Source organism: Bos mutus, chromosome 1, assembly GCF_027580195.1.
Source record: "Bos mutus isolate GX-2022 chromosome 1, NWIPB_WYAK_1.1, whole genome shotgun sequence".
In the NCBI taxonomy this organism is placed as follows: Eukaryota; Metazoa; Chordata; class Mammalia; order Artiodactyla; family Bovidae; genus Bos; species Bos mutus.
In genome coordinates, this window is record NC_091617.1 from 54,999,223 (window position 1) to 55,012,541 (window position 13,319).

Consider the following 13,319-nt stretch of genomic DNA (forward strand, 5'->3'; position numbering starts at 1 on the left):
AAACACAATGCATGTATGCACATAAAACACCAGCATGGTGCTCTTTTCAATTTTATATTACATTTATAAAATACTGGTCTTCCATGCTCCCTTCACTTTAGGTCAGAGGAGAATATAATCATAGCATACTAATCCAATTCTCAAAATACGGAGGAAATATATTCTTTAAAGCTCCGTATCATCCCTTTGAGAAGCACTAAACCGCCTAATCCCTCATGGTCTCTGTAGCAATTGCATGATGGCCCCCATATTAAGTCTTTGGCATGTTTTCAAATCTTGGTCAAATTACTTTTTATCTGGAGACTGGAACTATCAGGGAAAGACTAGGGGAATGAATTGGCTAGCAGAATTAAAATTCTGGCTGTTTAACATTTAACTGAGTATCAACAACGTGTTAAAGTGCTATCTAAACATAATTAGCTAGTCATGGCGCAGTGGGCTCTGCCTAAATTTAACTGTGAAATTAGGTTTAGGGAATGTGAAAATAGGGGGGAATTTTTTCTCAAGGGAAACGGTGGTGTCAGCACAGCTGAGGAATGTCACAATAGCTACATTTAGTCAGTTATGATCATCATCAGGGCATCTCCTGGACCGAGGCAGGACAGGGTCTATTCTTAAGTCCATTCTGAGACTAGGTGATGGAAAGGAGTGGTTGAAGGAGACAGGCTTACAGGGGACGACAGAGGCAGACAGGAATGTAGAGAGAGCGAGAAAAGGGGGTGGAGGAAAAGAGGTCTTTAAACCGAGCGCTGGAAGACAGGATGGGAGGCGGAAGTTAAGAAAGAAAAAAAGAGCGGTGGGCAGTGGGTAGAACTGCGTGTAGTCTTGCAGGTGAGTAAAACGTTAAGTCAGTAGGTGGAGGTCGGGGAGCCCTAGTGACTGAATGCGGAGGACAGCGTGATCTTGGCGAGAGATAATCATTAGTTTAGCTGCGACAGGCGGCCAAATCCTTTTTTAACTTTATTCTTATTGCAGCACATATGTGGCTATCCGGTGGCGATGGCAGGACCAACATAAAATTAATGGTGTCAGGATTGAGGATGTGTGTCCTCCTCCTCCAGCTCCCCTCGGGATAGGGGAAACTGTCCACCATCCCCGCAGAACCGCCAGTGGCCGTGGCTCCAAGGTTAAGCCACCAGGGCAGTGAGTGGCGGGCAAATGAAGAGGGGAGGGTGCGCAACCACCGGGATGAAGGAGGGTCGCGGAGGATCACAGACGCTCCTTTTACGGGCAAATATTTAATATTTCCCGAGGTCACTGTCCGGCGATCAGTTCATAGGAAAATAGGCAACGAAAATAAAATCACATGTGCGAACATGCAAATGAAACAAAACCAAAGAAAAACAGCACCGCACTACAGGCGCTCCGATCAGGGAAATTCACGGCCTCCTGTTGCCAGTCGCCCGGCGAGGACAGCGGACAGCCGGGCGGCCAGAGAAACGAGAGCGAGAAAAGTCCTGGGGCTCCTCTCCTTGCCTGGCTCCGTTGACCCTTTCACCAAACTGCCCTCCGAGAGAAATGGGCAAGAAAAACGCCTGTGCAAACGTGCCTCGGCGGGCTAAGGAGGAAGTGGGGCTGGGAAGAAAGGAGGGATTCGGAGAGCTCAGCTGTCCCGGGAAGCAGGAGGGAGAAAGTCTCTCCTTCCAGGCCCCGGAGAGGAAGGAGATGACTAGTCCCGCAGAATACGTCCAGCTTCCCAGACAGGAACCTTTAGCCGGGGCAACGGAAGGGCAGCCCCATCGTGCCTTCCTCTCCCCACCCCCTCTCTCCTCCGGGTCCCCGCCAGAGGGAGAAAGCCGCCCAGGCTAGCTGAGCTGCGAGCACGACCGTCCCACCGCCCTCCGCCTCTATCCGCGCTAGGGCCGCGGTGGACCCGCGAAGGGCGGAGTGGGCGAGACCATTGGAAAGGCTGGGAAGGGGGGGCAAGGCAGGAACGCGAGGGGCGGGGCCTACTAACCTATTCCAGATTTTCCTGTCCTCTTTAAAGCCTTGCTTTGGGAGAAACCCCGTTATCATAGAGGAGAAAAGAGATTTGGGTTTTTTTTTTTTTTTTGAAAGGGGAGGAGCGAGTGTAGGAGGGCGGGGTGGGAGGAGTCGCGGCTCGCACTTTGGGATCAGACGGGAGCGCGAGTTGCGCGGGTTGGGCGGGCGAATCCCTGCTCCTGCTCTGAGGGTCCAGCTTCCTCTCCCCCTCCCGCGCGGGGCGGGGTGGTGCGTTCCGAGTTCCCAGGAGTTCGAAGTGGGCGGGTGCCGGGTGGGGGGGGGGGAGGGGAGTGGCGGCGGCGGTGGTGGCGGGCGGCTCCCGCCTCAGCCTCGGCAGTGGCGTCGGCGCCGGCGGAGTCGAAGCAGCCGCGAGCGCTCGACTGAGTGTCAGCCTGCGGCGACGGCTCAAGAACTGGGAGTTAGGGACGCGCGCACCGGACCTTCCGCCGCGGCCACTGCCGCCGCCGCCGCCCAGAGCCGGAGGCGCCGGGGCCGGGGGACCCGGGCGGCGGGAGAGCAAGCGGGCCGGGGGGAGGGTGGGGGATGGCGCGGACCCCGGGGCCGGCTCCACTGTGTCCCGGAGGCGGCAAAGCACAACTTTCCTCCGCTTCTCCCCCCGGGGCCGGGCTCCTGCTGCCGCCCCCGACGCCACCGCCGCTGCTGCTGCTGCTTTTTCCGCTGCTGTTCTTCTCCTGGCTCTGTGGTAGGTGAACCTCGGCTGTTGGCGCGGGCTGAGGGGAGGCGCGACCGAGTGTCCCTGTGCCGCGGCCGGGCCGGCGCGGGCCGTTCTCTCGTGCGGTGGGCGGTTGTGTTCGGCGGTTGGCTGCGTGAGCGGGTGCCGTGGACTTTGGCTGGAAACTTTTCGCCGCGCCCGGGGCGAGGCCGGGGAAGGGCCGGGGCTGGCGAGTGAGGCGCCGACTGCCCGCTCCCCTCCCCCGCGGCCGCGCGGCTCGCCACGCTGCGGGTCGGGGTTTGGCTACGATGTTCTCGGTCCGGACGCCGAGTGCTCGGTGCTGCAGGGGTCCTTCGGTGTTTGCTGTCGGGACCGTTACTTGCTTGCTCATTCGCGGAGGAAGCCGAGAGCACGGACTTCTGTGCTGGCGCTAAGGTGATGGGATGGTCGTTTGCCGCCTCATTTTTTCCCGGGTGTAACTTGAGCTGTGAGCCTAGGTACCTTTAGGAACACAACAACCGACGACGGAATGAAGCCTTTGGGTTCCCACCCCGCTTCTCCTTCCACCCTGGAGAAGGCACCGTGTTAGCCCACCCTGCAGCATCCCCTACAGTTTTCTTCGATCCTCCGGCCTCTTTCTGCCCTGGCAGCCTCTGGATCGCTTTGCACTGAGCCTTGTCGCTGCCTTCCAGTTTGTGGGACGTCTGTCTCACTGTCCATGTTTATTTTAGCTGAGCCAATTTGTCTTCAGGACTTTGATTTATGTGTAAAATACCTGACTGCATTGGCCGTGCCCCGGCTGTTCTGGTCAAAATAAGCCCCGCGCCTCTTCCTGCCGTTCTTCCCACATGTTCTGTTACAGTTTTGTCACACTTGGGAGGTGGTCTCATTGTAAGTTCACTTCCTAGGCATCAGAGACTAGAAACCTACTTGTTAAAGAGTATCGTTAAATAAATATCTCCGTTTCGTGCGAGAGACGTGGACTTAAGTGATCCTTGATGGAAGGCGGCGATTTGGGAGACTAAGGCCACCAGTCTAGCTCTGGGGACTAGCTCTGTCTTTTGGTGATACCGGAACACAGCAGGACGTTATTCATTCAGTGACTCCCACTTAGCAGGAAAGTGGAGAGGAAAACTTAGGCTTTGCTCAATGCATGTTTTACCTGAGACATTTTTCTGGTACATAAATCTGCTCTTGGGTGTCCGCATTTAATGAAATCTTAAAAGAAACCAGGAAGTTTAGCAGTATTTACTACAAGAAGAGATGTGTGCGGTTTTCTTGGATGGTGTGATTTAGAAGAGAATCCTATATACCCCTGTACCGTTTAGGTATGTCGGGGTAGCTGGTTATGAGGAAGGCAAAGTTTTCAAGAGATTGAGTGCCCCTTATAGGCTGAGAATTTTCACTACCAAATCACTGTCACGTTTAAAGCACTGCAATGACAGTTTCTGATTTACAGAGTATAGTATGATAAATGGCATGTTATCTAATCTATGTTGTTTCTGTAGTCCCACACCCCAGGTGTTTGGTTTCAGGACACAATTCTTAATGCTGTTACTTCTTTATATTGATGCAAGATTCTGGATTGAATTTTGTGTACTGTTCTTTTGCATTAAGGAGTATTGTGGAATATGGTGGGAGGAAAATGGGAGGGGGATGTTAACAGTTTACTATTCTGATATAGATTGTGTTAAAGACTAAAAATGTTTGTACCTCCAGTAAAGGTTTATCTAGCTAAGCAAAGCCCCATAGAAGACTGAAGCAAGGTAATATGTACAGGTAATACAAGGAAAATTAAATTGGGGTAATAATTTCATAGTTGTTGTGAAAGTAAAGTGTCATTTACTTTTTGAGGAAACACTTTGGAATTCACATGAAAGAAGAAAAGAATTTTTAAAAAATCTCCTTAATAATGTGCTTGATATTTTAGAGTCCTGAAAATTCAAGTAGTATAGGCAAATGGACTGTGATTTAGAGAGGTGTACATTGAAGTTTTTAAGAGTCATCTCTGCTTGTAGTTGTAGAGACAAACACTAGCTTTGTATTACTGTGCACTGCTCATTTAAAGAGCTTCCTTTTTTGGCTTATAGTGTTATAACACCCTAATTTGTGAACCCTTATTACAAGTTTTTTTCTGTCAACCTTTATTTTAGAATAAAGTCTTTGAATAGGGCACAGTTGTCCTGATTTATGGATACTTAGTAAGTATGGAGAGAAGGCAATGGCACCCCACTCCAGTACTCTTGCCTGGAAAATCGGACGGAGGAGCCTGGTGGGCTGCAGTTCATGGGGTCGCTAAGAGTCCTACACGACTGAGCGACTTCCCTTTCACTTTTCACTTCATGCATTGGAGAAGGAAATGGCAACCCACTCTAGTGTTCTTGCCTGGAGAATCCCAGGGACGGGGGAGCCTGATGGGCTGCTGTCTGTGGGGTCACACAGAGTCGGACAAGACTGAAGTGACTTAGCAGTAGCAGCAGCAGTAAGTATGGAAATGGAAATTTCTTCTTGTAACCTGTGCATTGATCTAACATTCATAGTACTACTTACAAGTTTTGGCATGTACTGATGATTGAGCTTAGTTTTATTTATTTATAAAATTGAAGTATAGTTGAGTTACAGTGCTTTGGAAGGTGTTAGAAATAAGAAGATGTTTAGGCTTTAAAGAGATAACTATATGATGATTTATTAATTAGAATGCTTTGCTTATTTTTACCACATACAGATTATTTTTTTCTTTTTGCTGCTATTTTTGATATTCTGGTTACATATAGCATGGCCTTAACTATGCTAAACTCTTGGAGTATCCTCTATTACCATAATATCATTTCTATGTCATGCTAATTTTACTGCTATAAAAAAACCCTCATATTCAAACTAGTAGACATGATATTCTGAAATCTATGAAAAATTAATCAGATTTGCTCCTTTGAAGGGTGTACATTATCTGTCCTAGTTGAAGAACTGAAATTCTCACTCATCGAAGTTAGTTTGTGTGTGTATATGTATGTGTGTTAAGCTTGATAAAGCATAGGTGTAAAGGTTAAGAGGACTAGATTTTCAACATTTTCTGACTTGATAAACATCATTTATTTAAATCTGGAAGTCCATATTTCTTTATGATGCCAATGATCAATTCACATGTGATGAGATTTATCTTAGTTTCCCTTCCCGTATTTTTCTTGAGGGACAGAGAATATTAGCAGGGATATGGTATTGATGAGAGAGAAGATAGACTATTGACCTAAGTTCCAGCTCTTCCCATTTTCAACAAGGTTTTATCTTAAATGGATATTTAGAAGGTTATAGAAGGAAAAAATCTATTATGATGATGGAACATTTAACAGCACTTTCAGAAATTTCTTTATTCATGGCACTTGTTAGACACTAGAGGACACTGAATAAGGCAGAGTCCTGGCTTCAAGGAGCTTACAGCAGTATAATAGACGTAATGTAAACAGATGGTTGTAGGGCTTCCCTTATGGCTCAGATGGTAAAGAATCCACCTGCAGTGCAGAAGACCTGGGTTCGATCCCTGGATTGGGAAGATCCCCTGGAGAAGGGAACTGCTACCCACTCCAGTATCCTTCCCTGGAGAAATCCACGGGCAGAGGAACCTGGCAGGCTACAGCCCATGGGGTCACAAAGAGTCAGACACAACTGAGTGACTTTCATATAGGACAGCTTGGTGTTTATGACAGATTTGTGCATGAGGTACTGTCGATTACCCAGAAGAGGAATACCTAACCAAATATGTAGAGATACTAGTGTAAACTGAGAAAAAAAAAGTTACCTAAGAAAAAATCAGTTGAGTTAGATTTTCTTATTGAGATAGGTCATTATGGTAGGTGGTATAAGTTTGCTCTTTGCACTTTATGGTTAAGATACTAAATAGGCAGTTTGAATCTGAAAAAAGATTGTCACTTACAGCTGTGTGAATCATTGGTAAGTTATTTAACCTCAGTAAACTTAAGTTTTCTCGTCTTTTCAAAAAAGGGTGATATCAACTTGCTTATAGAGTTCTTTTGAGGATTAAGTGAAAGAAAATAAAATAGCAGAATGCATGGAATATACATTCAAATTTTAGCATTTATGTTATTTCATATTATTATTAGGGGCTTCCTTGGAGGCTCAGTGGTGAAGAATCTAATCTGCCTGACAATTCAGGAGACGTGAGTTCGATCCCTGGGTTGGGAAGATCCCCTAGAGAAGTAGTAAATGGCAACCCACGTCAGTATTCTTGCCTGGGAAATCCCATGAACAGAGGAGCCTAGTGGGCTATAGTCCACGGGGTGGCAAAAGAGCTGGACACAACTTAGCTACTAAACAACAAAGACCAACCAACATGGTATTTGTCATTCTTAAATTTTACCCTGATGACTTGAATAACTGGGTTTTCAACTTGATTGCTTTTTTTATACTTTCATCTTTATTTTGAGTGTATAGCCCAGTCAGTGCTCTTGAAGTGTTTGTTAAATTTACCTCAGATAAGTATACAGACCAGTTTTCAGAATGTTAGGATGTAATGAAATTAACCCAGCTGTGTAATTGTATGGAATCTAGTTGGATGGTCCCATAATGATGTAGAATGTGTTTTAGGACTTGGCGGTTCTGTATGGTCACTTAGAATGTTAGTGGTTATATTGAAAAGTGTAGAGTCGAAAATGTGCAGTTGAAGATGGAGTCATAATTTCATTTCTACTTTAGCAAGTTACTGGTGGTATCAGGTTGGAGCCTATTATATATATTGCCCGTATCAATCTTCCTGCTTCTAAGACGTATATAATGGCAAAGTGACCCAAATTTAAAAGGAAGCAAAAAAGAGCAAATTTTGCATTTAGCTATAGTGTCCAAAGTAGGAATTGGGAAAAGCTGGTCAATAATATATTTGTGGGTATGGGTGTATTTACTGTTTTACCTTGTTTATGTCACTTATGCATATATATATGTGTGTGTAAAAAAATATATACATATATATATAAGTGATTCAGCAACGCTGAGGTACATTTTGCATCTGTATAGTTAAGGAACAAAACTTATGGCTTATTGCCTGTTATTTCAAAATGATTGAAGTGAAGCTGGCTGTGATATGCTTGTTAAAAAGGAGTATTTTGGTATTCTGTTGCTTAGCCCTTAAAAAATTAGTGAGTAAATAACTTACTCCTATGGCATATTCTATACTCTATTAAAGTCCTCATAAAATTGGCAATACTGAATACATGATTTGTGAAAGATGTGGCATTTAATTAATAATAGCCAAAGTGAAGTGAAAGTCTCTCAGTTGTGTCCTACTCTTTGCAACCCCATGAACCATATAGTCCATGGAATTCTCCAGGCGAGAGTACTGGAGTAGGTAGCCTTTCCCTTCTCCAGGGGATCTTCCTAGCCCAAGGATCGAACCCAGGTTCACACTGTAGGTGGATTCTTTACCAGCTGAGCCACAAGGGAAGCCCAAGAATACTGGAGTGGGTAGCCTATTCTTTCTCCAGTGGATCTTCCCAACCGAACTGGGGTCTCCTGCATTACAGGCGTACTCCTGCATTAAAGCTATCAGGGAAGCCCTAATAATGGCTATTAATATGTAAATATAGGCTAAATTCAAAGAACCTTTAAGTAAGTAATGAGTGTGTCAGAAACTCAGATCCAAAAATCTCAGCACCATTAATGTCATACTTTTGGTTACCTTTTATATTTTTATCTAAAATTATCTTGAACCCGTATCCTTTCTTGAGTTTATAAAACTTATGATTTTCTGTTTTAGGCTCTGACATAGATTAATTATTTATGTAAATAAAATTTGTTGTGAATCTTTATCAAGGGTGACTTTTAGGTTTTTTCCTAAATGGTTCACTTATTACAGCATAGGTCATTAATTTAAAATTTTAGTGATGGCTGCCTCCTGTAAGTCTAGATACAGCTATACTGCAGGTATTATATGGACAAGAAAATGGCAACCCACTCCAGTGTTCTTGCCTGGAGAATCCCAGGGATGGGGGAGCCTGGCAGGCTGCCGTCTATGAGGCCGCACAGAGTTGGACACGCCTGAAGTGACTTAGCAGCAGCAGCAGGTATTATAGCTGTTTCAGAGACGATATTGTATTGCATACTTATATTGTGAGTTTTACATGTTTTCTTTAATATTGCATCCAGGGAGATTATTTTACTTGCAGCCCTGTTAATTGCCCAATATTCATTCTGCTAATTAAGATCAGTAGGAAAGAAGTACCATGTAGTACTGTGGAATAATAAACTGGAATTTGAGATATGGTATGTAAGAACATCCCAAAGAAAGGCAGTGCCAAAGAATGTTCAAACTATCACACAATTGCACTCATCTCACACACTAGTAAAGTAATGCTCAAAATTCTCCAAACCAGGCTTCAGCAATACATGAATTGTGAACTTCAGATGTTCAAGCTGGTTTTAGAAAAGGCAGGGGAACCAGAGATTAAATTGCCAACATCTGCTGGATCATCAAAAAAGCAAGAGAGTTCCAGAAAAACATCTATTTCTGCTTTCTTGACTATGCCAAAGCCTTTGACTCTGTGGATCACAATAAACCGTGGAGAATTCTGAAAGAGATGGGAATACCAGACCACCTGACCTGCCTCTTGAGAAACCTGTATGTAGGTCAGGAAGCAACAGTTAGAACTGGACATGGAACAACAGACTGGTTCCAAATAGAAAAGGAGTACATCAAGGCTGTATATTGTCACTCTGCTTATTTAACTTCTATGCAGAGTACATCATGAGAAACGCTGGACTGGAAGAAACACAAGCTGAAATCAAGATTGCCGGGAGAAATATCAATAACTTCAAATGTGCAGATGACACCACCCTTATGGCAGAAAGTGAAGAGGAACTCAAAAGCCTCTTGAAAGTGAAAGTGGAGAGTGAAAAAGTTGGCTTAAAGCTCAACATTCAGAAAACGAAGATCATGGCATCCAGTCCCATCACTTCATGGGAAATAGATGGGGAAACAGTGGAAACAGTGTCAGATTTTATTTTTTTGGGCTCCAAAATCACTGAAGATGGTGACTGCAGCCATGAAATTAAAAGACGCTTACTCCTTGGAAGAAAAGTTATGACCAACCTAGATAGCATATTCAAAAGCAGAGACATTACTTTGCCAACAAAGGTCCATTTAGTCAAGGCTATGGTTTTTCCAGTGGTCATGTTTGGATGTGAGAGTTAGACTGTGAAGAAAGCTGAGCACCAAAGAATTGATGCTTTTGAACTATGGTGTTGGAGAAGACTCTTGAGAGTCCCTTGGACTGCAGGGGGATCCAACCAGTCCATTCTAAAGGAGATCAGTCCTGGGTGTTCTTTGGAAGGAATGATGCTAAAGCTGGAAACTCCAGTACTTTGGCCACCTCATGCGAAGAGTTAACTCATTGGAAAAGACTCTGATGCTGGGAAGGATTGGGGGCAGGAAGAAAAGGGGACGACAGAGGATGAGATGGCTGGATGGCATCACTGACTCGATGGACGTGAGTTTGAATGAACTCCGGGAGGCCTGGTGATGGACAGGGAGGCCTTGTGTGCTGCCGATTCATGGGGTTGCAAAGAGTTGGACATGACTGAGCGACTGAACTGAACTGATGTAAGAACAAATCAGCTCATAACTGGTTTAAATGACAAAGAATTGACAGCGTTTCTGATGATTATTTTGTAGCTGTGAGATATTTAATTATACTTGTGACTCTATAGATAGGAGAGGTTATAATATTTTCTTTTTTTTACTTTTTGTGGTTTCCTTTAATAGGAAGTTAATAGTTTAATAGTTTTTTTTTTTTTTTTAATAGGTTGGCTGTTATATCAGTAGAGGCGCTTTACTTTAAGCTGTTAGATTTCTTCAGAAGTAAAACTTTTGAAAAGAAGGAGGGTATATCTATAAATCACTATTCTCAGCTACCCAGGGTCAGCCAAAGTACAGTGTGTTGATAGGTTCAAATACTAGTTACTAGGAAATCTTTTTCAAAACAACATCCCAGACCCCACTGTGGACTAACTGGATCAGGAATTTTGCAAGGGGGTGGAGAGTGGAGCCTGGTGATTGGGGCATTTGTAGTTTAAGAGACATATTCAGTTGATTGTTTCTTCCTTTGATGAATACTATTTATTATAGCATTTTTATATTTGATTTGACTAGATGTGGTCATTATTTTGTTTACTGTTGTATCTTATATGCCAAGTATGCAGTGGGTACTCAGATTTCTTTATAGCAAGAGCTTAACAACAAAATAAAATTCAGTCTAACCCATCAGTGTCCCAATAGAGATCTGTGAACTATATACATAGTTTTAAGTTATCCTAATGCCACATTAAAAAAATAATGAAAAGAACATGTGAAATTAATATATTTTATTTAACACAGTATAACCAAAATGTTATTTAGCATGCAGTTGATATTTAAAAATTGAGATATTTTACTTTTTTTTTCCTTTTGTAGTAAGTCTTTGAAATCTGATGTGTACTATACCCTTACAGATTGTTGTTTGGATAAGCTGTATTTTCATGTATTCAGAAGTCAGGTGTGGCTGGCGATTACCATATTGGACAGTGTAGGTCTAAACTGTGTGTGGTCTCCAAAGTAGGTTATACCCTTCTCTGGTACTTACTCAGAAGGCCTAAAATGATATTACTCTTCCTTCTTATCTAGTCCAATTCTGGAGCTCCCAGTTTGAAATTAATTTTCTCCATGAGTACTTCCTTCACCACTTCTTTCATACAGTGAGCTTTTTTCTTTCTAAAGTAGTTACTCTTGTTACTCATTATTTAGTAATGTAATTGTGAGTTGTTCTATGATGTGTGTTCTTTGCAGTAAAGACTTTGCCTCAAGCTTCACTGTATGCATCCTAGCACCTATTACAGAATAAACACAGTTATTTTTTAAGCTTATAGATTTTTAACATGTCAGGGAGGGAGAAATTTTTCTCTGCCCTTCTAGTTTCTCCTGTGTGGTCTGAATTACATTCACATGAGACATTAAAAGGAGAAAATAAAATAGAAGTTTGATGCCATGTATACATGGAAGAGACTCAGGAAACTGCTTAAATGAAAGTCGCTCAGTCGAGTCTGACTCTTTGGGGTGCCATGGACTCTATAGTTCATGGAATTCTCCAGGCAAGAATACTCGAAGGGGTAGCAGTTCCCTTCTCCAGGGTATCTTCCCAACCCAGGTCTCCTACATTGTAGGCGGATTGTTTACTGGCTGAGCCACTGGGGAAGCCCTTCCAGGAAACGGCCTAACCCTCACATTAAATACCAACTTTGGCTACAGACAAAACAGGGTACTGGAGGTAGTGATTTGGGACTTCAAAGGGGAGAAAGGCAACTCACATAAAGATGTAAAACAAATGTTTGCTGGGCCTTGTAGACACAATGGGAACAGAGAGAGGACTCTGATCTCTAGGCCATGCAGAGGTTCCCCACTACACTTTGCCTTTACTTTTTACAGATAACTGGCCATAGCTCAGTAACAGGCCCTTTATCTAAAAAAACTTTTTAGGCAATTAGGGGGAAGGTCAAAATTTCTTTCTGTCTTTTGGTCCTTGGTTGTTTTCAGCTCACAATAATCCTGTGCCAGAGACATTATTGGGGAGCAACTTCTGCTCCCAAACATTTGCTTTTTTCCCTGTTTTAGAATTGACCAAATTTGCTATACAACAAAAGGGTATCAAGAGAATACTTAGCTTATGATTTCATCTTCCATGTTGAAATAAGATAATAAAACAATAATAGCTATAATAAATAGCTACAAAAACTTCTGTGAATTGACTTCATTTCCTATCTGATCCTAGCTATCTTTCAAATCCTGAGTCCCTGGAGCAAATTCTGTTCATCTTTTCATGCTTTTAGAGCAATGTTTTCCAAAGTGTTTAATAGAACCCTAGTTTCTGGAAAAAAGTGCCATGGTTGAATATATTTGGGAATGGGAAAAACTAATCATGTAACCTCCTCCCTCATGGAAAATCACTATGTGCATTAGTTTATTAATGGCTTAAGAAATTCTTCAGTAAAATATCCTTTTCTGCAGTTAATTAAACAGTCTGTTTTTGCTGCAGAAGCTTTGTTGTACAGAACACACTATAGGGAATGTATTTTTTTTTTTTTTTTTTTTTAACTCTGGTGGGAAGGAGAAGGAACAAAAAAGAGAAGAGCTATCCTCCCTCCCCCCCCCCCCACCCCTTCCCCACTCCACCCCGGGAATGTATTCTTAAAGAGGTTTGTATACTTGATATTTATTCCTATCCTGACAGTTTTTTCTATTGCTATTTTCCAAGATAAGGGAGGAGTTTATTTATTTAATATACTAGAAAAGGTTGATAGGCTTTAAAGATGTTACTTGGTGAGAAATGTTCTTCATTGCCTTTTCTTTTTTCTAAAAATTCCTTTTGCTTTCTTTAGTTCTGTCTTTATACCTGTCTTTATATTCTGTCCCCACTGTCTTACCATTTTGAATCTGAGAAATTTGAGAAATTGACCTAGGAGGAATGCAATTCTTCCTCTTTGGTATTAGTAGTGTATTACTTACCCCAAAATATATGTAGCTTAAGCAGTTTCTTTGGGATATATCTCATTTTATGTATTATACATATCATTCTGAGTTTGTGTTTTAGAAATAGAGTAGGTATATTTAAGATAGCTTTTCTGTTTTAAT

The 13,319-nt window shown here is 42.9% G+C and overlaps 1 protein-coding gene across 5 annotated transcripts in view; it reads left to right on the forward strand.

The window, feature by feature from the left end:
• Window positions 1-2,262: 2,262 nt before the first annotated feature.
• NECTIN3 (nectin cell adhesion molecule 3) overlaps window positions 2,263-13,319 on the forward strand; it is a 304,770-nt gene continuing 293,713 nt past the window's right edge. For 3 of the 5 annotated variants that reach the window (XM_070368935.1, XM_070368925.1, XM_070368916.1), the window contains exon 1: window positions 2,263-2,686. In XM_070368935.1, coding sequence (XP_070225036.1) covers window positions 2,527-2,686 — 160 coding nt within the window. In that variant the 5' untranslated portion in view covers window positions 2,263-2,526. The remainder of the gene's footprint in view (window positions 2,687-13,319) is intronic. The other 2 variants (XM_070368946.1, XM_070368909.1) reach the window with 1 other exon arrangement.